The sequence below is a fragment of the Ailuropoda melanoleuca genome, chromosome 17, assembly GCF_002007445.2.
Source record: "Ailuropoda melanoleuca isolate Jingjing chromosome 17, ASM200744v2, whole genome shotgun sequence".
Lineage (NCBI taxonomy): Eukaryota > Metazoa > Chordata > Mammalia > Carnivora > Ursidae > Ailuropoda > Ailuropoda melanoleuca.
The window spans coordinates 23,250,860-23,278,858 of record NC_048234.1 but is presented as its reverse complement, the minus strand read 5'-3'; the positions used below and the strand labels follow the sequence as shown (position 1 = coordinate 23,278,858).

Sequence of the window (27,999 nt, the reverse complement as noted above, 5' to 3'; positions counted from 1 at the left end):
AGCAGTTGGTAAAGTTCAGCGTGAGTCATGGTTGGTTGAAAGCAAACGCGTAACTGCCATTCTCTGTCGACGGCCGGACTGGAGTCTGGGGTTGGCCTCTGGGCCCCCAAGCCCGAAGAAATATGGATGAATTAAGTCTTGCAAAGTGAACGCAGAAGGTCAGAAACTAAAGAAAAACTGATGGAACGGGTCAATTTAGTGCTCTCCCCCCAAGTGCAGACTTTGCAGAGACGGGTACGTGGTGTAGGGATCCCTGGGAAACCAGTGCTTTCTCGCGCTTTTCGGGCAGTTGCTGAAATGCTGATCTGATGTCCTGGGGCTGGGAGCGGAGCCTCCCGCCGCACTTCTGACCAGCTCCGAGGGGCGCCGGTGCTGCTGCACACCGCCACGAGCTGCTGGTCAGGACAGGGTGCTTCCGCGGGCTCTGACTCTGGATGTCACTGTTGTCCCGCAAAGTGAGGGTGACACAGAGGGGACCCCGTACTGGGAGGAGCCGCAGGGCTTTGCTGAGGCTCGAACGAGAAGAACTATCCAGTTAGGGCTAAACTGTGGTTCCCAGTCTCTTCCAAAATCTTTCACAGGGGCCCTGTGTTCCTGCCGTTAAAAAGAATAAAGAAGTACATATTTCCATGGACTTGGAATTCCAGGAACTGGCTCCTTTTACAGCAGTTAAGTGCTAGGAGGAAAGAAGTGGGGGGCAGAAGTGTAACAAAATAAATAGGAAATTAGGGGAAATTCAGAAAGGAAAGTTCCATTTCCTCCTGCTTCCGTCCTAGGAAAAAAGCTGTCATGTGCCTTCGTCTCTTCACCTGGAAGGACACGGGGCCACCACTAAGTAGTTTCTGTGACTCTGTTCTGCCTCTTAATCTCTGTTATTTCATGAAATGTTCTCATCTACAAAAGCAGGATGTGAACTGAGGTGGTGTTTAGAGCACACTGTTAAACCATGGCAGCCAAGAGGTTTTTGATCACACGACGTTATATATAATACATTTATATGTCTTTACTTGAAGCATGTGGTTTTATTTCTGTAAGGACACCTACAAAAAAATGTGTGTGTTAATATATGTATATTTTGTACTTTCCCTTGGCTTTCTTTTTTTAAAAAAATCTTTGTTTCATAGCTTCAGAAAATTTTTATATAATTCATAGTTGGCTGTATTAATTTCTTCTTCTGTGTTTCTGATCTAAGGAATCTGGCCTCACCGTGGCAGCAATAGCTAGAACTTTCTTCTGTGGTTTACCAGCATTTTCCCTACCCATCTGCTTATTTGGGGTTTATGTGTGCGTGTGAGATACCTCTTTGAAAGAATAAAGGAGAGCCTGTTCCAGAAAGTACTTAGGGTCCAAGTGTATGTACTTGACTGTGTTCTTTTGACACAATGACCTCTTCAGTCTTAGGACAGGAGTCTAAAATTTATTCCCATCTCTGTTCTGACCAATTGGTTACACACCAAGTCCCATATAATGTAGTAGGTCATGAGCCAGTGTAAGTCATTCTAAAATTTCTCATTCTTAGACTTCTGGATGAGAGAATTAAACATTTTCTATAAATTTACCCCTAGAGACAACATTAATACTATATACAGGAATTGAGTTTATAAAATATAAATTACTCTGAGCCAAGGCTGAAGAATAAACAGAGAATTCTATGTTGAACAAAAAAAATTGCCATATTAAATTCAAACTTCCTAAGAACATATTGTATGTAGAGAGATTCTGGTTGCGTTGTTTTGGTGGTGTGTTTACTGTGTTAAAAGCAATAAAGATAGACATGGATTACAGTTCCTTTGGCCCTCCCGTGTGGTTTTGGTGAGCGTTTCACCTTTCTTCGGGGTGACCTGGCATTACCCGTCAGAGTGCACAGGCTCCATCTTTCCATGTCATAAATCCACTTCTTGGAATTGATCCAGAGCGAATGATTGGACAGGTACGCAAAGCTGAATGTAAAAGTATGTTCCCAGAGTATTTGTAATATGAGAAAATTGGAAATAATCTAAATATTCAGTAATAAAGGAAAGTCAAATAAAATATGGCCCAAGCACGAAAGGGAACATTCTGCAGCTGTTAAAAAGGAGAGATGGAGGTGTTATCATCAAAAGATGGCTCTTATAGGGGCGTCTGGGTGGCTCAGTCGGTTAAGTGTCTACCTTCAGCTCAGGTCATGATGTCAGTGTCCTGGGATCGAGCCCCATGTCCAGCTCCCTGCTCGGCAGCAAGTCTGCTTCTTCCTCTGCCCCTCCCCCTGCTCATGCTGTCTCTCAGATAAATAAATAAAATCTTTTTAAAAAAAAAGATGGCTCCTATAAATTTTAAAAGAATTATAGTGACAGTGCTGAGACAACTGGTTTTTCAGAGGGAAGAATATTAAGCTGGACCCTTGCCTCATACCATATACATAAATTAATTTGAGATGAAGCATAGAAAAAACTAAAACCTTAAAGCTTCTAGAAGAAAACAGAAAATAATGTCTTTGCATCTCAGGGGCAAGCAAGATTTCTTGGCACAAGACACCAAAGGGCTAACCGTAGAAGAAGAAACTGATGTGCTGGGCTTCCCGGAATTTAAAACTCCTCTTCTTCAAAAAAGCAACATCAGGAAAACAAAAAGGCAAGCAACACCCTGCTGTGGAAGTACTTGTGATATTTTAACACTTACAAATCTGAAAAAGGACTCTTAGCCAAAATATATAAAGAATTACTGTAATTGAAGAGCAAAAAAAACAACTCAATGAGAAATGAATGAAAGATGTGCACAGAGTCGTTGCAGAAGAAGGTCTCTGACGGCCACTAAGCCCAGGAGAAGATGCTCAGTAGCATTGGTCATCAGGGAGACGGAGGCACGTCAGACCACCAGCAGGAACGACCAACAACGGCTGACGGCAGCTAGTGTCCGTGACCATGAGCAACAGCTAGAACTTGTGTACATTGCCAGTGAGAATGTAAAATGTTGCAACCACTTTGGAAAGAAGTTGGGGGTGTTTCTTAGAAAGTTAACCATACAGGGGGCGCCTGGGTGGCTCAGTCGTTAAGCGCCTGCCTTCGGCTCAGGGCGTGATCCCGGCGTTCTGGGATCGAGCCCCACATCAGGCTTCTCCGCTAGGAGCCTGCTTCTTCCTCTCCCACTCCCCCTGCTCGTGTTCCCTCTCTCGCTGGCTGTCTCTCTCTGTTAAATAAATAAAATCTTTAAAAAAAAAAAAAAGTGAACCATACATTCTCCATGATCCAGCAATTCTACTCTTGAATGTATAAACACACGTTCACAAAAAGATGTGTGGGAGAATAGTCATAGCAGCTTTATGCACAATTGTCCCGTCCCGGAAACATCAGTAGGTAAATGGATAAAAAGATGGTAACATATTAATAAAAAATGCTACTCAGCAATAAATAGAAGAAACTAAAGAAAAATAATGTGTTTGGGAACGAGGATGAATATGCATGTGTTTTAGCACAGGGAGGAATTAGGACACTACCCCCCAGCGTGTTGATGACCATTAGTAGCAATGTAACGGATTTTTCATTTTCTCTCTAATGCTTTTCTTTATTGTTGAAAATGTGCCACTGTTGCCCCGAAAGAGAAAAGATACCTTCGTTCGGAAGGGGTAGGACGAAACCAGCCCCTCTGAGTCCTGAGTTGGAGAGAATCCAGAGTCCTCCTCTTACAGCACGTCCTCACTGTGGCCTGGTGGTCATTCCCGTGGTCATCACTGTGCCAGGAGGAGCTTCCAGATGTTGGGGTGGGGGGGGCTAGGAGGCAAGACCTGTGTCCTGTTGACCCATGTGCAACGTCCCATGGGGTCTGACTTTGTTTGGCAACATCGGCCCAGGGGAGCCCTAGGATTGACACAAGCCGAATTACAGAATCACAGTCTGTCAGCCCTGGAGTTGTTATTACAGGCTGTCCTTGCCCCGCCATGGAGAACTGGGGGCCCAGAGCATTTAAGTAACTTTGCCAGAGTCCTGGAGGTCACTTGAGGCCACGTGGAACTGAAAACATGGTTTCCAGGCTCCTGGTCTTGTGCTGCGACTTTGTTCATCCCGATCTCCGTTGTAGGTGAGCCCTCGTCCTTACGAGCTGCTTTTAAGGCCAGCGGAAAAGAGGTTTACAGATAAGGGCATGGATCTTCTTCCATATCTTAGAACATTACATTGTTAGGCCTTACGTCCAGATTTGTGTCCAGTGAAAGAGGCTGAAATTCAGAAGTTCTTTTTTCTTCTTTTTAAAGATTTTATTTATTTATTTGTCAGAGAGAGCACAAGCGGGGGGAGCAGCAGGCAGAGGGAGAAGCAGGCTCCCCGCTGAGCCAGGAGCCTGACGCGGGACTCGATCCCAGGACCCCGGGATCGTGACCTGAGCCAAAGGCAGGGGCTCACCCGACTGAGCCACCCAGGCACCCCGAAATTCAGAGGTTTTTGACTTTCCTTGGGACCTGGCCCCTTTTGGATATCGACTGATGGCCATAAAAGCTCACCCTTGAGCAGTGCGTCTTTGCTAAAAACCACAAAACTTTGCATTTGATTTGGGGAGTTTCAAACACCGCCTGGAGCCCATCTTTGTGTGGTGGACGTTCTTTGTCTTTCATTCCTCGAGTTTTCAAGTAGTCCTCTTGCACTTGAACAGAAGGGAACGATGAACCACTTCTCATACCTTGGTGGTGAACACGTTTCTTGACAAAACGATCGTTTGGGGACAGAAAGGACAGCAGTTAGTATCATCCACACACCTCGTCACATTAGACGGTGTTTTCTGTGTTTCCTGTTGCTGTCAGATGGTCTTTCCAGCGAAAGTAAAATTTTATGGTATTTTTTAAAAATCCCACCACACTGGCACAAGTGGTTTTGTCTTGGCCGTGTGCTTAACTCTCCTCTGCTGCGACCCACACGAACAGCTCATGATTACAGCACAAGACTGTCTTCAGCACATTCCTTCATCCTGTTCTTTGGAAGAAGACCAGCCCTTCCATAGGAAAGACACAAGCGAGGGCCCCCCACCTGCGACGAGGCCAGCATTTCTCTGTGCTTCTCACCAAGAACTAGGTGTTTGGATTATAGCCAGTTTCCACTTAAAAGATGGAAGAGTTTTGAAAACCACCCAGTGCTACGGTCTTGGAATCGGCTGCGGGACTTGTTCACACGCCAACCACTGGGCCCACTTGACGTTTTGGATTCGGCGGCCCAGGGTGGGGCCCAAGAACATGCATTTCTGATAAATCCCCAGGTGGCAGGTCTGGCCCAGAGCCACACTTGGAGAAACAGTGACGTGTGAGGAGTGAGTCCTGTAAAGCCCTGTGTTCTCCATGCTTTTCTGGTAACAACACATTTCGACACCACGCCAGGATCAGGGAATCCGAATCCCCACAGAGAGTCTCAGGATGCTGTACTCTGAGATTTGGGGAAACACTGTTGCTGGCGGGTAAGCCTCACAAGGCAGCGTGGAACAGGAGACCTGACCGACGGCTCCAGACCACAGTCTCCTCATACCGTGTGCTTCCATCCAGTGACTCCGTCAGCTTCGACAAGTGTATCTTCCTGGCTTCATCCTCAATTTTTAAGTGAATTTTGGACCATCCTTATAAACATTTTTATTTCAGGTACCGAATATGTTGTGTGAGAGAGAAACCAGAACATTGGCCTTCTGAGAATTTCCTGAGGTTTTAGTGAGCTCCCTTTCTGTAAGCACGGGCACGGTTGAGTGTGTGTGTGCATGTGAGAGAGAGAGAGAGAGACAGGAAGGAGGGGGAGGGAAGGAAAGAGAATAAAGTGCATTTCCAGCAAGTTCCTTGGTGATGGTGATGCTGCTGGTCAGGGATCACAATTTGAGAACCACTGGAGTAGACCGATGACTCTCAAAATAGTGCATTGGAGTCTCCTGGGGGAGCTTTCTTTATGCCCGGGTCCCACCCCCAGAGAAGTCTCACTGGTCTGTGGTGGGGCCTGGACAGTAATTCCACTCATCTGCCGAGGCCATGAACCCATGCTCTGGCTGTCTCAGCATAGAAGGTAAGCCCATAGGAAATGTAAAGCCTGATAGGGAAGATAGGGCGAGCCCAGTGCGTGTCCCACTTCAGCGTGTGTGCGAGTCACCTGACATCTTGTTAGTCTGTAGGTTCTGTTCAGCAGGTCTGTCGCGGGGCCCACGATTCTGCTTTTTTAACAAGTCAGACAGATGCCTCTGCTATTGGTTAGGGGCACGGGGGCTGCACTTTGAATAGCAAGGGGCTTAGAAGCTTTAACAAACACACGTAACTGCCTATCGACACATCATTTTTATATTTAAAAAGTACATTTTGCGGGCTCCTGAGTGGCTCAGTCTGTTAAGCATCTGACTCTTGATTTTGTCTCAGGTCATGATCTCAGGGTCGTGAGATCAAGACCTGCATCGGGCTCTGCGCTGGGCACTGAGCCTGCTTAAGATTCTCTCTCCCTCTGCCCCTCCCCCTGCCCGTGTTCTCTGTCTCTCTATTTTTATATATATATATTCTAAAAACAGTATAGAACAAATTAATACAATGTCCTTGAGATGCTAGACATGTTAAATTAGAAATAATAGATATTTTGCCATTAATGAATGTTTACCCTCCCTTGATGGCTAGACATTTTTGTTTTGGCTTCTCCCTACCCCTTCCTGTAGTTTCACACAAATGTTTGTGAATTAATTTTGCTTTATTTAGTACGACACACGTATACTCATAGACCTTTCTTCCCCCCCATATCTGGATCTCCGTGTTCATGATCTTTCTGAGAAGGGATCTTTGAGATCTTGCTTCTTGCTTCCTCGTTGCCTCAGCCCCTGCCTGCTAGGTGTTAATACCCGGGGGACCAAATGTACAGGAAAGCCCCAAGGCCCCCAGTTCAGGAGCGGATGGCATGTGGCTCTGCCCCGCTGTTGGATTGCACCCTCTCGGAGCCGGCCTTCTGGGGATGTGGCTGTAGCCTGTGTTTCTGGCTCAAGCCCAACCTTTTTCTCCTGGGTTAGGGGTGAAGCCTCGTCTCTGGCAAGTCCCAAACTCTGGCGCTTTTCCGAGTGTGGTGGAGTTGAGACGTTGCGGTCAGAGCCTTTTAGAAGGAGGGGAGGGGTGGGGCAAGGAGGAGGCAGGACCTCGGGGTGAGGAAAAAGGGATTAGAGTCCCAGCCATAGAGTCGCCTTCCCCAAGCCTGTTGCATTTGCCAGCTGACCATGGCGGAAGTGTTGAGTGGTTGACGGCGTTTGAATTGGCCCTCAGAGGAGTGTCTGTGGCCTCCGACCATTTGAAACTGGTGGGAATGACCCCAAGGGTCTTCCCTTCCCGTGCTGACCATGGGACAAGGCTTTCCCCCTGGGGCGTGGCCTGTCCTTGGTCAGGCTGTCACTCTACTGCTGTTACCCGAAGCGTCCCTGGGTGGAATGAGCCACTGGCAGGAAACAAGTGTTTTCAGTCATCTGCATGGCAGAAGCCAACACCCAGCCCCCACACCCCACACCCAGGTGTTTATGCATCTGACACGGGTAGACGAACATGAGGAGAAATTTTGCAGAGTCATGAAAGCAGCGTGCTTGTCCCAGCAGGAAAGCCTGAGACCAAAAAAGCAGAGACTGTTTTGAGTCTCCTATACTAAAAAGGGAAAAGCTTAAGTGAGATTTATTTCAACGAACAAAAGCCACGTTCAAGATTTGCTGGAACAGTTTTTATGACCTATTAAGGGTAACTTGAATGTGAGGGTGGCTGGGGCACAGAAGCTGGTTCTTCCTCTGTAAGTCTCTGGATTCAGTTTTTGGTTGCAGCTTTTCAAATATTCATTTTTAGAATCTTTAAAGATTTATTTATTCGAGAGAGCGAGCGCGGGAGGGAGGGCAGGGAGGAGCAGAGGGAGAGGGAGAGAGAGAATCTCAAGGAGACTCCCCTGCTGAGCACAGAACCCAACAAGGGGCTCAATCCTATGACCCTGAGACCATGACCTGAGCCAAAATCATGAGTCAGATGTTTAACGGACTACACCACCCAGGCACCTTTTCCAAAACTGTTTTTAATTGAAGTGCATTTGCTGTACTGATAACAGTGTAACATTTTGGGTATCTCTTGGGCTAGCCATTTAACTTCTTTCAAGTTTCTCTAAAGTAGGAACTTGTAGGTTCTGGGGAAAACACAAAAGCTTATGGGAAATGTCTGTTTGTCATGGCCACACCTTTCTATTATAGAGTGAAAAGTAAAAATTTTCAAAGTCACAGTATACTCAAGGGCTAGTTACATCATCAGGGGAAAATTCTCCATAAGTCTGAAAAAACCATTCCTGAAATATCTAGTATCTTTTCCCCCATACTAATAGAAAGAAGACCCAACCTACCTCTCCTTAAAGTGACAAGAAGCCTAAGCAAAAAACTTTAAATATATATATTTTTTATTTATTTATTTTAGGGAGAGAGCGCATGGGGAGGAGAGGCAGAGGGGAATGGAGAGGGAAAGAATCCCAAGCAGATTGCACTCCTCCATGCCAAGTGCAGAGGTCCATACAGGGCTCAATCCCAGGACCCTGAGACCCTGAGACCCACACCACAGCCCAAACCAACAGACTGAGCCACCCAGACACCCCCCTAAGCAAAATATTTAAAAGTAAAATAATTTATTTTGTGTTACTCATTGGTATTAAAATACTTAGTGACTTTGCACTCAGAATAAACCCCTTTCCCTTCCCATATCCAGCAAGGCCCAACAAACGTCCTAATTTAGCCTCTGCTCACCTCTCTGCTCTGTAGCTCTCTTATATAAACTTGGTTGCCCAAACACATAGAGCTTTTTCCTGCCCCAGTGCCTTTGGACCATGCTTTTATAGGAAAAAAGGATTTTAATTTTAATGAAGACCACTTCACCAGTTTTTACTTTTGTACATCCTTCCATGTCCTCTCTAAACTCTTCTCCAAGCTCTAGGTCTTGAAGATCTTTGACGTTGTCTTCTAAAAGTTTTGGATTTTTTTTTTTTTTTTGGTCTTACTTTCAAGCCTATAAGTCCTTTCTAATTGATTTTTGTGTAAGGTGAAAGGTTAAGGTCAAGGTTTGTTATATTGCCTCTACATGGCCATTTGCTGTAGCACCATTTTTGGAAAAGATTTTTCTTCCCTTGTTGGCTTGTTTTATATGTTGTTGTGGAAACTTTGTGGGAGTGTTGATGTATTGGCTGTTTCTGTGGTCCATCCCCACACTCCCTCAGCTAACCCTTACCTGTCCTATATAGGTCTCACTTCCAAGGTAATTTCCCTAGAGATGCTTGTAAGGACCACCCATTCCCCTCCATCTCCACATCCTCGTCATCAACCCTAAGAAGTTTGGCCTTCATCATTCTCACTCAACACCAATTTTTTCCCTCTCATGTGGCATTTAGCATAATGTGTTAATAATTTGCTGTTGTGTGTGTGTCAGTATGTGTGAAATTCCTTCCTCTAAGCCCCAAGAAGGCAGAAACTGAGTCTCTTGTTTACCATTCAAGTTCTAGAAGTGTGCCTGGTACATGCTGAGTGCCCAATCAGTATGTTTTGAGTAAACGAATGGCAAAATTCAAGCCTCTTGGGGGATGTTGTCCAAATCACCGGCTACCATTTTCTTAAAATCAGTGACATTCCTGGCTCTCGGAGCCTTCAGACTTAGTTTTTTCTCATTTTACCCACCTTTTAAGGCAGTGGTTTGGAGAAACTTTGGCCTGTATCAGAGTCCCCTGCAGGGCTGGTTAAGATGCAGACCCCTAGAGTTCAGTCCATGATTCAATAGGTCTGGGATGGGCTGATAATTTGCATTTCTAAGAAGTTCCCAGGAGATCAGTCAGCGAACCACACTTTGAGAACCTCTGCTTGAAGATTAAGTACCTGAGGATGTGTTATGATCCCCTCTTACTTGGTGACAGTTCCAGGCACCCCTGAACTTGTCATTGAATAGCATTGATTAATTTGAGAGTAATCACAGAGAATATCCCATAAGAATCCAGTCCCAGAGGAATTAGAGGAAAAATGTCTGCTACAGCAATAAATAAATGAGAACTTCGCATTTTAAATAATTAAAATAGGAAATGAACAAAAGCCTTTCAAACTACAGTAAACTAATTCTCTTACATCTATGGCTGTTACATTTGGGCTCTTTAATATTTGAAGAGGCAAAAGCACTGACATTTTAACTCGTAAACAACCAGCAGTAGGGATGCTTGCTAAGAGCAAGACGTCACTAACGAGGACACACTTGTAAATAAAAAGGTTAGGTTTCTGCTGTGGTCTCTTTTCCCTTAACCCTTTAGAGATGAACCAAAGCAAACACAGTCTACTATTTCATGTGCCTATACTGAATCATAAAAGTAGTTCCTCTGAAGTCAACAAAAAACTTAAAGGTGGTAAGCTTAAAAAAAAAAAAAACACTTCGATAATTCTAATTTTCATTTATCTGCCTTTCATTGCGCTCTTTGTGGCAGAGGAAAACAGCTCGTTTTCAGCCCAGGTTGTTATGATCTGATGAAGTCTCCTCACTGAAAATTTCCTGGAAAGAAAATTTACCAACAGCCTTTTCTTTAAGTATTCAGGAAGCTGTGTGAGTTCCAGCAGCCCCGCTGGAACACAGCCAGCGCCGGGCTCTGAGGTGGTGATTTTAACCAATTGGTTAGTAGCATTGTCCTCACACACACTCTTGGAAAGATCCTGATGCACTTTCATGAGTAGAGTGGACGTGGATCGGGTGGAGGGGAGGGGCTGTGAGAGGGCTAGACACGCCCATGCCCACTTGGGTGCACAGGGAGGTGGATCTTAACAGGGCAATTCTCTTCCTAAGGCAGAGGAGAGGAGTAAGGAATTGGCTTTTACTAGAGCCACTCTGTTGCACATGTTGTGAGACCTAAATTATCTTTCAACCCAAAGCCCAGATGTCTAGTTAGACAATTTGGGGGCACGGGGGGAGGTGAGCGTCTGCTTTGTTCATTGGTATGTCCTCCGTGCCAGAAACAGTGCCTGGCACATTATAGACTCTTACTTGTTAGATGAATAAATGAATTTATTTACTGTTGCTTCTTTCATATTTTCTCTTTAGTGTCTTCATTTTAACTTGTTCCTGTGATATAAAAACTTCTTCTAGCCTCTTAAATGTTATCCCAAGGAATAAGTTGTAAATGTAAGTGTTGGAACAAACATCGCAAAAAAATTTTTTTCCGATGGGCAAAACCCATTTGTCTTTCTACATTATAAATGAAACTAGTGTCCAGGTAGGATTCTGACTTAGATCTTGATGATAATTGAGATTTCCTTCCACCTCCACCCCACCCATAACAAGAAAATTATCCACTGGATTTGAGAAGGGTAAGTGGGTTTGGGTCATAATTAGGTAATTTGGTTGGAAAGTAACCAAGAGGTAGTTAACGTGACTGCCACAGTTTCTGTGGTGGGAGCCAATATTAGAAATGACTGGAAGATAATCTGATGATGAACTATGGCCAAAGTTTGCTCTCAAACATACTTTTAATTAAGTCACTCTTAATTAAACTCTGGACAGACCTATCCAGACAATCATAGATGGTGTATAGTAAGAGAGGTTTTTGGGTGAATGTTTGAGAGACTGACTTTTTTAAAGAAATAAATGAGCTTTGCACGTTTCATTAGGGTAAAGGTATTTGTGTGTGTGTGTGTGTGTGTGTGTGTGTGTGTGTGTTTCTAGTTTGGCTTTAGTTTCTCTTCTCTTTGGCTTTCTCTTTAGCACTCAGGCCTTGGCCCTCTTTCTTGACTAGGCACTTCACTTCATTTACAGCTAGGCCCTCGTGTAAGCACACAGTTCTCCAGCTACAGCTCTGCTTGCCACGCATTTTCTTTTTCTTTTTAAGATTTATGTATTTATTTTAGAAGAGGAGGGGGGAGGGGCAGAGGGAGAGCAAGAACTCTAAAGCAGACTTCCCGCTGAGCTCAGAGCCCAATGCAAGGCTCGATCCCATGATCCCGATATCATGACCTGAGCTGAAATCCAGAGTGGGACGCTTCACTGAACCACTCAGGTGCCTCCTCCCCACTTTTTGTGGGTTGTTTTATGCTTTTTTTCTTTTTAAAGCAATCTCTACACACAACATGAGGCTCAAACTCACAACCCTGAGATCAAGAGTGACACGTGCTCTGAGGACTGAGCCACCCACCCTGCACTTTCTTATCTCTTGACTTCACATATATTGTTCCTTCTGTCCAGAATGCCCTTCCTTCTTTCTCACCCCTTCTCACTCATCCTTTCAGACCCAGGCCAAGTGATCTCTTATAAATACATTTTTCAGCCACTCGCAGCCTTTGTGGGCAAAGTAAGGGCACCTTGCTGTGGAATAGAATCAGGTGTGTGGCCGATGCTGTTCTAGTGCTTTCTCCTTCGATCGCGTGCCTGTCTGCTTCCAGCACTAGTGTGCAGCCTCCTGGGAATGGTGCGGTGCTTTCGTTTGTCTTATGTCTCTAAGCAGAAACAAAATAGTGGCTGCCACAGATGCTCGGGGTGGCAGGTCTTGAAAACATGGGAAGGTGATAAAAATAGATTCTTGAAAAGAAATCGCCTCAGGTGGTAATGGTGCCGCGTCAGCCCTGAGAGATAGCGAGTGATTCTTTTTTCAGATTCTCTCTTTTTGCATTCCATCTGGATGCAAAACTCCCATGACACGTCGTAAAAGAGATTCCAGGACCTGCACATCCAAGCCCTGGTTTCACCTTTCCCAGTTGTCATGTGAGCCGCGAGGCTCTTAATTCCAACGCGCGACTGCCCTCATTCTGTCCATTTTTGAAATTCCTATGATTCCGTTGGGAGCCTCCCACCTATCCTCTGTGGTGGAGAGCGTTGCTGGGTTGAAAAAGCACTTAATTTTTTGGAAGAGTCAGATGACATCCACAGCAAAGGCTGAGGCGCGAGGTGGTTGGCCAGGCTGACTGGTGTCCTGTGGAGTCTCAAGGAGAGTGTGACGGCGCGTACTGAGATATTTCCTGTGTGTCACCTAAGTTCCTCCTCAAGCTCTCAATGACGTCATCTCAAAGAATAAGACAGGAAATACAGTTGTTCCAAAAACAATATTCCCTGAAGTTCTGAAACATAACTTTCTGTCTAAAAGGAATTGGAGCAAAGCATCCTGGCAATAAGCAGATACGTCCCTCAGGTGGCCTTCTTGCAAGGTTCCTCTTCTTTATGGGTGTAAATTCTTACTTGTTAAAGCAATAGTGCACGCAGCCCCGTGGGCCAGATGGCTCACCTCTGGACTTGGCTCTCTGAGCTTACTGGCCCTCTGAGCCAGGCATGTTCTCACCTCCCCGTGCCTTGGTTTCCTTTTCATAAAATGGGGAGAAAGAATTTTCAGTCCTTCACAGGGTCATCGTGAGGTTTGAATGAGGTGATAAGTGTGAGGTGCTTTTAACAAGTGCCTTGAATGTAATGTAATTTTGCAAATTCTGAGATGCACATTTTTCACATTTTAAACACTTCTGAAATGAGGCTATGTCTTACAATTAATGTTTAAGAAGCTTTATGGCCTTTTAATGAATAGCACCTTTCTTAATCAGTGATACTTAAAATAATGAATGGTGCACCGTAGATGCCATTTATATCTCAATAACTGATAGTAGTAAGAGCTCGATAAATACCAGCTGTCATCTGCATGGCCATCAGCAGTGTCCTCATGGTCATTAGCTGGGCTCTAACCAAGGCAGTGGCATTTGGGTGGTTGGCCGTACCAGCCTAGAGTATGATCTCAGATCTCCACTTCATCTGTTTGTTTTCATTAATGTGTTCTTAGAAAAGACCTAGCAAGCTGTTCTTCACGTTTGTTTCGTGGTAAACTCATAATGTAAAGTATTTAGGGGGTAAATTCATGGCAATGTCTGTCTTATCCTCTGCACGACACTAGGGGAGCTAATAAAAGTGTTCTTCAGATTAGTCTCTTGAAATGAACAGAGAAGAAGACAAACTCTTTATTTTCTGTATTGATGTATTTTCCTCAAGCCTTTCAAAGAAGTGTTTTTTCTTCCCGAGCAGAACTAAGCCACCATTGTACCACTGAAGATTGACTGTTTGCAGTCTTCTCTGGGGAAGAAAAGAAGCAGTTTATTGATCTGAAACAGAGACTGGATCGTGGCCCAACCTTTTCTGGTTTATATAATGCCCTGACTGAAGAATCTGCATATCATTAAAAAGACTGAGGCCTCACAGTTTGAGGCCACCTGTCAGGCATGAACAATAACTGGGCAAAATCAATACACAATGAAGAAGTGTTGTTTCTGTGCCGACACCCCAGGATCCGCACCCAGGGACAGCCACATCGTGTTATTTTTACCAGTGCTATGCGCGTAGTTGCTAATTTGGGGGCTTCCTCCTCATTTTGACGTTATTGTTCAGTTGGAGGGAGGGTGGGAGAGACCGGTTTGGATCTGACGTAGAAATCTTCTGCCAGGGAAAGGAGGTTCACTGACAGGAGAGGACCTTGCACCAAAGCTTGACTCAGAAGATTCTGGGCATATCTCCATCCAAATACCTTGACACATACTTCACGCACCCATAATACTCACAGCCTGTTTCTTCTTGCCTTCTGTTTGCCCTCAAGAGCTTAAGTGGTGGTATTTACAAGCCATTATGAAGCGAGAGCACAAGCACATAGGTCTAGAAAGGGGCCAGGAATCAGGGTTTGCTTAGGTTTTGTTGTTGTTGGCTTTTAAGAGTATAATTAGTTGAAGAATTCCAGAAGCTGGGCTTCTCTCCTCTGCCCCCTTATCTCCCTGCTCCCACTCCTCCTCCTTCTGCCCTCCCAGTCCTTTTTTTTTTTCTCATGAAGTTGCATTTGCCAGACATTTGTAGTCATTCCTATTCTCCAAAGTAATGCTCACTTGATCCCTAAAGCCTGCCATTTGAGTGAGCCAGCTCTGCCTGCACAGAGGGTCACTGCTTTCCAAGCTCCATGCCATGGACTTGAACAGGTGCCTGTTTGCAACAGAATGTCAGGTGATTGCCACATAGACAGACAGATCAGAGCCATCCTGTTGTCCTGGTGGGCTGCCAGACCAAAAATGGGGGCCAGCAGGGAGCACGGAGGCCTCAAGTGGGAGGCTAAGAATGAGGTCTCTGCAGGTGGGCTGAATGGTAGTCCCCAGAGCTGGAGAAGCCAAGCAAGGGAGCCGTGTAGTTAGCTTTGAACTATAGTGCCCTGCTTGTTGGGGCAATGAAGAAAAGTTCACCAGCTCTGCAGAGAGAAGTGCTCACCCTGTGTGATCACAGAGATCAGCCATTTCCTCTGCCCTCCTCTTATTTACTTGTCTTTCCCACTTCTTATAATCTCCATGAGTGTGGCCTGATGGGTTCCTTTCTCGTAGCATTTGGAAGATTTTCTTTTCTTCCTCCCATGCATTTTAAAGCAAATACAACCAGACACAAGGAGTCTTTAATTTTTTTTTTTAAACCGTTACTATTACAAAAGTAATAAAGGAGCTAAACTCATCCGCTAATGGCATCACCCAGGGGCAACCATAAGGAACATTGTGGTGTCTTTACTTCTAATGGTTTTAAATAAATGTGTAAATATGTACGTCCATATTTTTAACAAAATTATCTATACGAAAGAATATTTATCGATGTCCTTTGAGTATTTTGCTACATTATCAGAAGCTCCTAGATGATTTCAGTGACTGCATGGGAACCCAGTATATTATGGACATGTTGTTATGTTGGCGTTCTGTTGTTGGGAGGTCGTTGTGCGTTTTGGAACTGAGGCTTGAATTCTCAACTTGGAATCCGTTAGATCAGTTTCTTCGGGTTTTGTGGGTTTAGAGTTAGGATCCCGGCACAGTGGAAACGGAGTACTTCCATCTGTACCATTGTTTGCTTTCTTTGCCAGCATTTTTCAAAAGGCATTTTGAAGACGCAAGGTCGGAGCAGTGTTCCTTTTCCGTTCTTGTTTCTTTTTTGCTTTCAGTTTCGTGCTTGTAATACGTCTTACGGTAGTAATCTCAGTTAACTTTCATTTTTTTAATTTTTTACTTTTTTAGAGAGGGAGCCGGGGTGCGGAGGGGTGCAGAGAGAGAGTGAGAGAGAGAATCTTAAGCAGGCTCCACGCCCAGCACGGAACCCCACTCAGGGCTCGATCTCAGGAGCCTGAGATCATGACCTGAGCCAAAATCAAGAGTTGGGTGCTTAACCAACTGAGCCCCAGATGTCCCTCAGTTAACTTGTAAATAGAGGATTCCTATAAAGGAAGAAATAGGGTGCCCAACGTGAACCCTAATGTTTCCAAACCGTGTGCCACGCTGTGTCACTTGAAGGTTATTTGACAGGACAGTGGGAGACAGGACAGTGGGAGATGTGGAAGACTTTTTAAGAGGATTGCTGACCGGATCGCATTTGTGTTTTAAAAGACCAAGTAGGTGAAAGACTTTGAGATACCTCAGAAGGGTCCCCATGTTTGAATCCTTTAAAAATGTGAATGCTTAGTACAACAACAACAGCAACTTCTCTGCAAGTGCGATTGAGTGAATGAAAGTGTTGAGCCAACCTTTGGAAAAGAGGCTGACATTTAAGAACCAAAAATGGTTTGTGACGGGCTATGTAGAGCTATACCCGTTAGGAGGCCATTGGCATTTGAAGGCCACCTTCCTAAAAAAGTCACGTTTCTAGAGAACCAGTTTTATCTTCTGGAAGAGTACCGTGTTTGGAGACTGCCCTTGGTGCCTGTCCCCAGGCACATCTGCGGGGGTGTGATCGTCTCAGCACTGGGCAGCCGTCCCCGCCATCCATGGGCTGCCTGTCCCCTGCTCAGATTGGCACCCTCCGTTAGCAGCCATCTTTGCAAACAGACGTCTAAGATTTAGTGTTGTACATATTTCTAAAGGATCCATTTTGATGGGGCTCTCTTTATTGTTTCAGGTTGAATGCATTTGGGAACTTGATGCATAAAATTTGCATGACTCCTCACCCCTTTCTGGATCTGTCATTGGATTCCAGCCACCATGGCTCACACCACAAAGGCTGACGGCTCTGCATCAGGTAACCGTGCTCTGGGGTGTGTTTGTGTGTGTTTGTGTGTGTGCGTGTACGTGTATGCCTTTGCTCAAGCTGATTTCTAATTTCTTTTTTACTTGCTAGAGACTAGCAAGTTGCCTAGATAACTAGGCTTTCAAAGAATTTTCTATCCAGTGAAGCTGGGTTTTTTGCTTTTTTTTTTTTAATCTCTTCGAGAATTTGCTTTTATCTTTAGAATCTTTATGTACAGAAATCAGGTAAGTTATCATCCAAGTCATTTCTATTGAAGTGTTGAAAGATAAATGTCAAATCCTGAACGCTGACCCAAGTGTAACGTGCACTCCTCTCGAACTTCTTCATGAGCGAGGGAGCAACAAGAGAGGAAGTGAGTTTGGAGGCTTCAAGCCAGTTCCTAGGATCCCGCCCCAGGCAGCTTTCGTTTCATGTTGCTACACAGAGAAAGGGGCTGGAGAAGAGCATGCTATTTGAAGTGACTTTCCCAGAGAGGACTATTCAACAAGCCATTTCCTGAATCATAAAGACTTGCATTCTCCATTCCACCCGGTTCCGTTAGAGACCTATGTAGTTTGCATATCTCGTCCCATATTGCCTATAGAATCTTTGGGAGAAATTTATAGAACAAACGCAGAGAAAAGCCTCCCAAGAGACGGCGTATGACAGGAGATGACCACCTGTCCAAAACGGTATGCCAGGTGTTCGTTCCACTCTTGAGTGATCTGTCAAAGAGCAGGGGTTGTGTGTGTGTGGGGGGGGTGCCTGTGTAGTATCTGCACCCAGTCCTGGCTCTGCTGCTCTGAGCTCTGGCTCATGGAAAGAATATGGGGTTAGAGTCAGGAGCCCTGAATTAGAGTCCCACCTCCAGCCTTAACCATGAAATACGGGGCAGGGGTATTTCTCCACGAGTAAAACATCAGTAAATACATCTACCTGCAGCGTTAAGACCCACATGAAGGTCAGAAATGGACTTACAAGTGCCCTGTAAGCTGGAAAGCTCTGGTAAAGCTAGAGCAGCAGGAGCTCTCTGGAGTGGGCAGCCCCAGGCCACTTGCTGTTCCAGCAGTCCCAGCTGCAAGCATGCGCTCTTGCCAGAGGGCCCCAGACAAACTCGGTGGTTTATTCCGGGACGACTGGTCTTTCTCTGTTTATTCTTTTGCTTGCCCTTTCTGCTGCCCAGCGTCACGGGGCTTTTATAGATTCTGCTCAGCACTGCTGTCACTAAGAAAATATGAACGACAAAAGCTAACATGCCATGAGCACTTACTGCGTACCACGGTGTCCCGGGTGCTTTGCCTGCATCATCATGCTTAATCCTCACAGTAATCCTGTGAGATTATGCTGTTATCAGCACCACCACCACCATCCCTGCATGATGGCAGAGAAACTCAGGCACTCACCTAAGTAAGAGAAGCCAGGCTTATTCCTTGTTTCTCTAGTAAAATATTTGCTAAGGGAGGAAATTGAAGCATTGTGAAATTTCTTGAGTGTTGTGGGTTTCAATCCCCTGCGATGCTATGCTCTCCCATCCCGCTCCTGCCCTCACCTGCGTTCCCACGTGCAGAGGAAGGGGGGTCTGGAGATTTTGACCCTCTGGCACATTCCTCTCTCCACGGTTTAGATACCTACCTCATTCGCCCTCTGTTCCTTTTCAACTTGACTTGTCCTAGAGTGTCCCTTTTCCGTTTGTTCCTAAAGTCTGATGACCCAGCTGTAACCTTTCCCCCTGCCTAACAGGTCTGGGCAGTGAGTTTGGAAGCAAAGGGAAGCTCTCTGATTAGTGACTTCTGGGGGTGAATGGTTACTGCAGACAGGTGTCGGGACCAGGCAGGGGACAGTAGTGTTTATTCTAGTCGCCATGACCTCTGCAAGCCATCTGATTAGAGGCTCAGCAGACACAATTACTTTAGTTATACACACATGCCCACCTACATATATATGCATGTGTGTATGTACGTATAGACAATGCTAATTTTAGAAAATTTTAAAATATAAAAGTTTAATATTTTCTTAAAAACTAAAGCAGGAATTATTGCTAATACCACAACCCGGAAATACATTTTCTGCTCATTTTCCGTGTTGTCTTGAAATTTTGTGTATTTCACGCAGTTGAGATGATGCTTATAAAAATCATGGTTTTACCTTTTCTTTTCCTACTCTGTATTACAAAAGAAATACCTGCCCACTGTTTAAAAAAAAAAAAAAGCCAAACTCAAACTATGCAAAAGTATATGCTGGTTTTAAATATACTGTTTCAGATGCAATTAACGTAGGAACGTTTATAGGCTACAGATGAAGACGGGATAAAAAAAGCTTTATGGCAGCAAATGGGGCTGGTTATTGATCCTTCCCATGAAAGAAATAAATAATTTGGGTACTTCAGTAACGTTTTAAATGTGGAGTAAATTGTTTATTTTTTTATTTGCCACATATTAAATATGCTTTTTTAATCCGTATTTCCCCTACATGTGTTGTGCCCAAAAGGAGTCTCCCTCACCCCTTCCCCTGAAAAATCAGTGCTTTGGGCTCCATAGAACACGAGGAAAAAATCCCATATGAAGGTGGAGTCAGGGCATTGGCACGAGGAACACTTTTCATGGTCTTAGGAACAAAGTGGAAGCGAAAGAAGCCAGCTGAGAAAAGGACCAGTTGGCCACACGGTACCCTCGGCTGCCAACACACCTGAGGACTGACATCCCACATGCGTGTCTCTGTTGAGAGTTGAAACTGAGTAAAGGACTATTCCGAGCCCTTTTAGCCTCTCACTTCCGCATTGAGTCCTTCCGTTAGCTTGAACGGAAAGTACTGATTTTAAAGTAAGAGCGCTTAGTTAATGCTGTAATTTGTGAGGCGTATTGCCCTACGTGTCAGACCCACAAAATGCATAAAGGTGGTATGACAGGCACCTGTGTGCATACCACCTAGCTCGCTGGAGAAATGCACTTCACTAGTACACAGCAGCGATCCTGGAGTGCCTCCAGTATGCCAGGCACTGTTCTGGGCACTGGGAACCAACAGGCTAGAACTCCTGCCTTCAGGGACCTTCCATTCCGGTAGAGGCTGAAGGTTTCTGTGGACAGACCATCCAGAAAAAATAGAGGACTGACTTCTGCTTTAAAAAAAAAAAAAAGTATTCACTGTGTATTCGAAATTCAAATCTAGCTGGGTGTCCTCATTTCATGTCTGCTACAGCTGGCAGCCTCCCGTGGGCACCGCTCCCAGCTTCGTCCTCACCATCCACCCCGTCAGTCACTTGTCTTTGTGTTCGTTCCCTCTTCTCCACAAGATCTCCATCCTGCTTCTGTCAACCGGTCCAGTTTTGCTGTCATTCATTGCAAACACTTGGCGGGGGTATTACAGAGAGCAGCCCAATGTCGTTTGTTAATGTGATGAGCTAAAAGCAGGAGAAATTGCTCGTGACTGTTCCCTGGCTTGTGGACACATAGGGGTACACGGGGGTCGTTGGTCGGGAAAATGGCTGTGTTTCTGCGCTTCGGGGATGGGGACGGTCTGCTTTTGCTCAGGTCTCTGAATCATGTCAACTGGATGCACTGTTTACCTCTGTCAACACTAATTAATGTTGTGAAACTTTAATTAGAGCTTCTACTCTCTTTGGAAGCTAAATAACAAGTGGCTTATTTGTCAGATGAAGATAATATACTTGCCCTGCCTTCTTCTCAGGAGTGTTGTGAGGGAAAAATAAAATAATAGCCCTAAAAACACCTTGTAAGATGTAAAACCCCGGTCCGATGTCAGGGGAAATGACCACCCCTCTTGTTCTGCGAGCTCCTGAGCTCCTGGTCTGGAAAGCGCCGGGTCACGCGCCCCCGTGCCAGGCCCTGTCAGATGCTGTGACTTTGAGGCAAGAATCGTATCACTGTCCTGTGTCTACCAGTTAAATGAAATGAATAGATGAGTGTTAGGGAGTCCCATTTTATGCCTCCCATCACCAGCCTTAGTTTTGCTAATATTTGCCTTTGGTAGTTTATTATGGTTTTTCCCCTTCTTGCTATTTCTCTTTTAAAGCATAAATATATATATATATATATTATATATAATATATATATATATTATATATATATATTCCCCCCCCCCAGATAGCTATATATTGACTTAGGGTACTCATCGAGCTGCATTAAAAACTTGGCCGTCATTTTAAATTCCTGTAATAAATTTCATGAAGTCTTGTTGTGACTCCGGTCAGTCATCTGGCCCCGGGTTTTGTCTCCATGCTGATCTTACATGAGGTACAAAGGCCGCTGATAAGACGCGGTCCGCCAGAGCCGCAGCCTCCCGGCCGAGCAGGTACAACCCTGCCGCGCTGAGCACCCGCTCGGCTGTGTAAATATTTTCCCGGTCAGCGGCGTTTCTCAAACAGAACTCTGAGCCCACTGCCGCGCACCTGACGGCAGGCATCACGGGCTGTTTGTCGGGTGTGAGACCCGTTGGCCCTGGCTGGTCTGGCTGGAACCGCCCGGGTTTTCCGAGACCATCTGTGAGGAAAGTCTCGGCCTCGCAGAGGTGGTGCATGTCTCTGCCGGTGAGTCTGAGACCTGTTGTCTCTATCAGCCTTCCTCCAGAAGCAGGAGGTGCGCGATGAGAGGCTGGGCCTGCTCGAATGCGTGAGTACCGTCCGTGAGCCTCCAGGGTGTCCTGGAAAAGTCTCCCAAAGGGTGAAGTGTGTATTCCTCTCCATGCTTCGCATCCCCCTGTAAGCAGTGTGTTCGGTGGTTTATCAGAAGAGCGGCGGGTACAACACAGTTGCCTAGCATCAAAACCTAGGTAAAGGGCTCATGGGGGTCTTTATGCCTCCACCTTTCCCTGCTTTCGGATGACAAAACACGAGTCGCCAAGCCCACACAGTTAGCTAGTGGCTAAGCCAGACGTATAACGCACGGTCCTTTTTCCTTTGTTGGTGGGCACATTCTGTTGACATGAAAAATCAGAAGTTGGCGTCTGTGAAGTCCTAATTAAATAGATCGAGAGGAAAGTGTGTATTTCCGGAAACTCCATGAAACCCGAAAGTAGAACAGTTATGAGTAAAGTGTCCTCCCTGATAGAGCTTAGGTTGGTAAGTTATTTTTTTCTTAGTGTGAATTATCTCATAGCCAGATTAACAACATATTAGTACTAGTACATTATGCAGTTTCATCCTGTTACTTGGTGTGCTTAATAATTGCGTTTCAATTGGATTATGCCTTCAACTTTAAATAAGACTTCGTTTTTCATTGATTAAAGGCTCATTTCACACTGCGGTTTACAAATGAAATAATGTATTTTCTTATAGTGATGGTGTTTCAGAAGACAGTTTTTTTTTAAGTATTAGTTATATTTGAGTTTCACAGCTGTTAAAATGCTGAGACCGCCTACAGATAGGGGACCTGGATTTCAGAGTCTTCTCTGTTTAGTTGAATCAGAACCCCAGAATTCATCCAGCCCCCAGAGACATTCTGAAGAGTCCCTCCCTTGTCAGGACTTGCTTGCTTTACACACTCTTAAGGCTTCCGTTTTAACCAGTAGCCAGCTTCACCTGATAAAGCTTTGTTGTTCCAGACCGTGAGTGTGTCCTAATGGGCTAAGCATCGTTCAGATTTCAGACGGGCGATTAAACTCTGCAGTTGAGCCGAGGAAAGATGTCTTATCTGGCAGCGAGTCCAAGCCTACCTGGGTGTAGGAAGGGTAGAACCCAGGCTCTTGCCCATCCCAGGTGTTGGGCGAAGATACACCCTTCGTTTGGAGGCTTCTGCCCAGGTGCTGTGTGGGTGCCAACAGGAAAGAAAAAGCACAAAATAAAAATCCAGCAGGGAGATGCACTGCAATGGTAAGGCCTTGAGCTGCAGAGTGAGGCAAAGGATTAAAACAGCCCTTCCTACAAGATTTGAATACCCTGTGCCCTGCTCGCCCGCAGACTTCCCATCGTGAGTATTGGCGGTTGTTTCTGATTATGCACTTCCCCTCTTTCTCGAACGACTTGGGTGGGCCAGCTGAGCCCATCCGAAGTATAGCTCGTTGGCTTCCTTTCCAAGGGTTTGCCTTCTTCCTGTGTCCGAGATAATTCCAGTCCATCTCCTTTTGTGCAGTTTCTGAGAAAGGTTTGTGTAGACTTGGGAAATGAGTGACCACAGCTCACAGTTTCTGCTTTGGGGTCCTTCTCTCTAAGAGGCTGTTTGATTTGCTCTGGCACAGAAAATATCAGCATAATTCTCAGATTCACAGAGGTTGTAAATTCTTGCTCTTTTCTGGCAACATACCTAAAAATTGCGTGGAGTAGACTTCTCTAATAAAAACCTCGTAGAAAAGTCAGCCAGGAAATCAGATTTGATAGGATTCATTCAAACACTTGTAGAAATTCTAGGTTTAAAAAAAAATTTTTTTTTGATGATCCTGTTTTTCGTCTCTTGGCTTCTCTGCTGGATGTTTTTGGAATGAGCTGGAACCGATTCACTCATTTCCATAGGCTTTAGGAAAAATATGCTCATGTTTTAGAGGCTAAGCTGGTTCTGCTTTGGGCTGCAATTCCTTGTGAATCCTGAAGATGAGAAGTGTTTTAAATATGCAGCCCATTTGTATCTCATAGCGATCCCAGCTGGTAGTTCTGTATGGACAAGTGATCTCACAGCTTAAAAATATGTATGCGACTATTTTGAGGATTTGTTTTTTAATTGTGACCAGATTTCTAATTTTAGCAGCACTTGGAATATGATTAAATAATATTCTATAATATTCAGAAGACCTTTCTAGCCAACAGATAGAAAAGCAGAGCTGTGAACAGGAATGAAAACGGGGCCGATGGGCAGATTGCTATTGGATTGACGGGATGTGTTCTCGTCCCCAAAGTTCAATCTGTGGACGGACTCTCACTCTTGTCTCATGTGTGACAGGCCAGGTTTGAGTGGCCCGTGACTTTCCTCCCAGCCGGGCCGGAGGTTGGTACAGTTTCACCCAATGAGCCTGTATTTAAAGGAGGTGGTGCTTAGAATGATGGTTTATGGACGCAACGTGCTATGAATAGTCAGGTGCCAAGTTTATTTTAGGTCCTTTCTCGCGATCTTATTTAAGTGAAAAAATTTCCTCTCTGTGGGATCTTTTGTTCTCTGGACCTGATCTCTGTTCGGTAGAATCAAGAGACGGTCATGTGCTTTTCTGAATCTAGTCTCACAATGTTTGGTTTAGTCAATAAATCCCATCAGCTCTGCAAATAATTCTGTAAAAACATTGATTCAGCTTGTGCCGTCAGATTTTCCCACTCCTGCCCACTTTTAGGAGTGCCTTTTTTTCTCTTGCAACAAGGCTTTTTTTAAATGTTTGTGTACAAACGACCACAACAGGCACTTTTCAGAGTCTCCTGGAACAAAAGGAGGAGGCTATCCCCAGACTCAAAAAACAAAAGAGAGAGATGTGATGTTTCTAAAGAGTCATAAGCCCAACCATGTAGTGTCTTCACCCCCATAGTTACATGCCTCACCTCTTCCTTTCTTCTAACGAAAACCAAAAAATATTCCTTCTTCCCCGGCGGCCCGTGTCCTCCTCAGCTAAGTCCGTATACCCAGCACGTGTGGCTGATGTGTTTGCCTTTCCCCCGCATTCCTGATTGACTGATGGGGGTGCATTAATCAAATCAGGCATACACCAGGAAATGTGGGATGGGTTGTTGTTTTTTGTTTTATTTTTTTCTTAGGCAGCACATTTGGCGTGTTCCCCTCCAGCTGGGAGGAGGACAAAGACTCATCTGTCTTCCCATGAGGTGCCCGAGGAGGCAGTAGAACCTGCCGGCTCTCTGTGCCCTGTCCCCCAGCCGGGACTCCACCCCTGCAAGGGGTGAATCAGCCCGATGATACACCGATTGCCACAGCGCACCAGGGCGGAGACCTGGAGGTCTGTAGGCTGGTGGGGGGTAGGGAACAGTTTGCATGTCAAACCATTCCAACAATGTAGCTTACAGGAAAAAAATTGCAAAACACCGAAGCCCTGTGCCACCAAGTTTTTCCATTAGTGCCCTGCTTTACACAGCTTCCAGATCTGCCCCGGGCATAGCTGCCTGGCAGTGTGAGGGGGAAACGGTTGCATCGTAAGCTTTTGTGGGGTAAGGGATCCCTGGGCACAGTCCTGTACACTCTCATGCATCTCCCAGGCTTGCAGGAGCTGTGGATTCTCTGAGCAGGGCTGCTCAGACATTATTAGGGCACTAGGAACCAGCATCTGGAACTTACACCACCCCCAGGATACTGCTTTTAAATGAAGATTCCCCAGACAGAAAATCTTCCAGGAAGGTAAAGGGGGCCGGAAGCTGGGGGCTTTCCCTCTGGGTCTATTATTCTTTGGTTTTCTGTCCTCTGGCCACTTTGATGATGAAAAAGCAGACTTTCCAAAGAGTGATGAATTTAAATCAGGGTGTCGTTTTGGAACAACCAGAAGGAAGGATACAAAACTCAGTGAAAATGCTTCAGCTCAGTGAGTTCATTCATTCAGGAGCTCACTTTTAAATGACTGCACGGAAACGTATTTGCAGAAGGGCAGCCGTCTCGCTTCTTAGTGACATGGACCAGCCCTGAGGTCCTGTGAAGGTGGGTCTTTCTTTGCCTTAGTGTCACTTCTTTGTGACTGTGTTTTGTTAAGGATGGCTGGCAAGATGAAGGCACATTGAACTTTCTATACTTTGTTATTTTTCGGTCTCTCCGAACATGTTTGGCTTTCACTGACTTTAATCTATGTTCACTCCTCTTAACTCTGGCCTTCTGTTTTTGGCCTTATTTGGACAGAAATCACGATCTGTTTCTGTGTCTTCACTCCTGATGCCTGTAAAAATCCCGGTGGGCCTTCCCAACCCTCCAGGGCTCCAGGCAGCAAGAGACCAGCTCTGGGCAGAGGGTCCTGAAGCCAGTGGGGCCTTCTGCACCGTCCCCACTTCTCTTCCCCAGCCCACCTGCCCTGTTCCCTTCCTAGGGCCCTGCTCAAAGCCCTGTTCTCTTGATCTGGATGGCTTTCCCCTACCTCCTAAGCCCTTCTTATCCTTCAAGAGATGCTTCCTCTCTGACCTGTTCCAACAAGTGTTCCCAGGTACTCCCAGAAGAACGTCACCCCCACCTCTTCTGAATTCCTGGAGAGCTGTGTATTTTAATGTAGAGTTAGGGTTGTGTGCCCCCCAGGCTATAAGCGTTGGGGTCTCAGGAGGCAAGCGTTGGGGTCTCAGGAGGCAAGCGTCAGGTCATCTGCACCTCGGTGTACGCGTGGTGGCTTGCTTAGTCCTCCGCCTGGAGTCAGCAGGCTGCACGTTCAATGAGCACATAGCTGCAGCATGCCTACCTTGTGCCGGCATGATGCTGGGCAGCGAATCCAGAGCAAGACACAGGCACGGCGCCTGTGTGAGAATCTGTGATTGAACTGAGCGCTGCTGTTTGCCCATCTTATGTTGTTACTCCCGTTGCAGTTTCCTCCCAGCCTGTGCACCTGGATATTTTTCCCAGATGAACAGGTGGCTTTCAGTCCATGGCACCCACTCACTCACGGGCTTCCTCCTCTTACCTCACCACTCAGTGCAAGGGGTAGTGTCTGCTTTCTCTCTATCACATGCTCTGAGGCAGGCTTAAAATGATATTGTCTGTTAAGTGCCTTGGGTTCCAGGGAGAGGTAACCAAGTTTAATGTGGTCGTCCAGGGAGGATGCTTGTCAAAGACCATTTGGAAGGTTCTTTCTAGCTCCCATGGCCACTTTCTTGTTAGTGACCCAACCTGAGAGAGGAGGTGGAGCTCTTGTCAGTTCCTTTTGCCCTGGGCTTGTTACCTGGTCTGGTTTGGCAGGCTGGTTGGAACTGTGGATGAGAAGCCAAGTTGGTGGCCTCTATGGTTGGGAGTATGGTGGGCCGGTCTGCCTACGTGCTCTGGAAGGACTCTACAGATCTCTGCCCCCTTTTAGATGGGAGGAAATAAATGGTTATTTCATTAAGTAAATAATTATTAAATAAATTATCAATAAATTATAATTATTATAACCTATAAATTATAAATAAATATTAAATAGACTCTTATTGTTTGCAGTGTTTATAGTCTTTGTGGCAATCTAATTTAAAGTTTTAATCCCCTTATTTCGTGCCTTAATTCATTTTGTCCCGGGCTTTCTAAATGCTGATTTCAAGACTCAGGTGAAAATAAATTATGAGACGGTCTCTTGTCCAAATTTGATGAAAGTAATAATCATGGGGCACCCAGGCTGTAAAGAAAGCCTGACGTGTAGAAATTCAGTGTGATTCTGGTGTTGAGACTTAAATGTGTTCGAGGAAGTGCTCTTTGTTGAGTAAGGTATAGCTAAGACAGAGGATTTCTTCCTGGTGTTTTTCGATAGTCCCATCACCCATACTGTCCTTGTCCTGGTTTCACTCTCCTGGCCAGGATCTCACATCTCTGCTGGGCACACCCTCTTCATGATGACTGTGGCCTCTCCTTGGAAGATCTCCCCTTACATTCAGTCTTAGAAAGAGCAGATCCTTCAATTCCAGGCGTGTAAAGGAGGGGTCCTCTTCCAATACCCAACGCAGTACACACCTAACAGGACAAGAAAGAGCTAGAAGCCCTTGCTGGACCTGTCCTGTAATCCCCTTCGAGTCCTGTCAGCCCTTTGGGCTGTGGTGGAGGTGGGTGGAGAAGGAGCCAGTGGGGTTGTGGAAGGGAGCTCCGCCCACACTGCTCTCCCTCCTTGGAGTTCCCTTAGATACCAGCTTCTGTATCACACCCATCACCGGTCCGAGAACCCAGGAGGGGTAAAGTAGCACCATGAGGTATCTGGATTCTTTAGGGGCTGGGGGTGGTGGTGGTGGGGAGGCTAAACTATCACAGATATATATCACAGGCCGTCCATAAGAGTGATAACAGAGCATCCTGCTTTCAGTCTGTCTTTTCAAGATGAATACTTACAGGTAGGGTTTTTGCACGTTTAAATTTACCTTCAAGAGACATGGTGATAAGGATCCTAGGCTGCCGTTTTAGTCTTTATTTTTTTATTTTTTATTTTTTTAAGATTTTATTTATTTGAGAGAGCAT

General features: G+C 45.4%; 1 protein-coding gene across 3 annotated transcripts in view; it reads left to right on the top strand.

Annotated features, from left to right (window-relative positions):
• Positions 1-27,999, top strand: part of KANK1 (KN motif and ankyrin repeat domains 1) — a 182,549-nt gene that overhangs the window by 105,861 nt on the left and 48,689 nt on the right. For all 3 annotated transcript variants that reach the window (XM_034647435.1, XM_034647433.1, XM_034647434.1), the window contains exon 3: positions 16,856-16,975. In XM_034647435.1, the coding sequence (XP_034503326.1) occupies positions 16,939-16,975 (37 nt within the window). In that variant the 5' untranslated portion in view covers positions 16,856-16,938. The remainder of the gene's footprint in view (positions 1-16,855; positions 16,976-27,999) is intronic.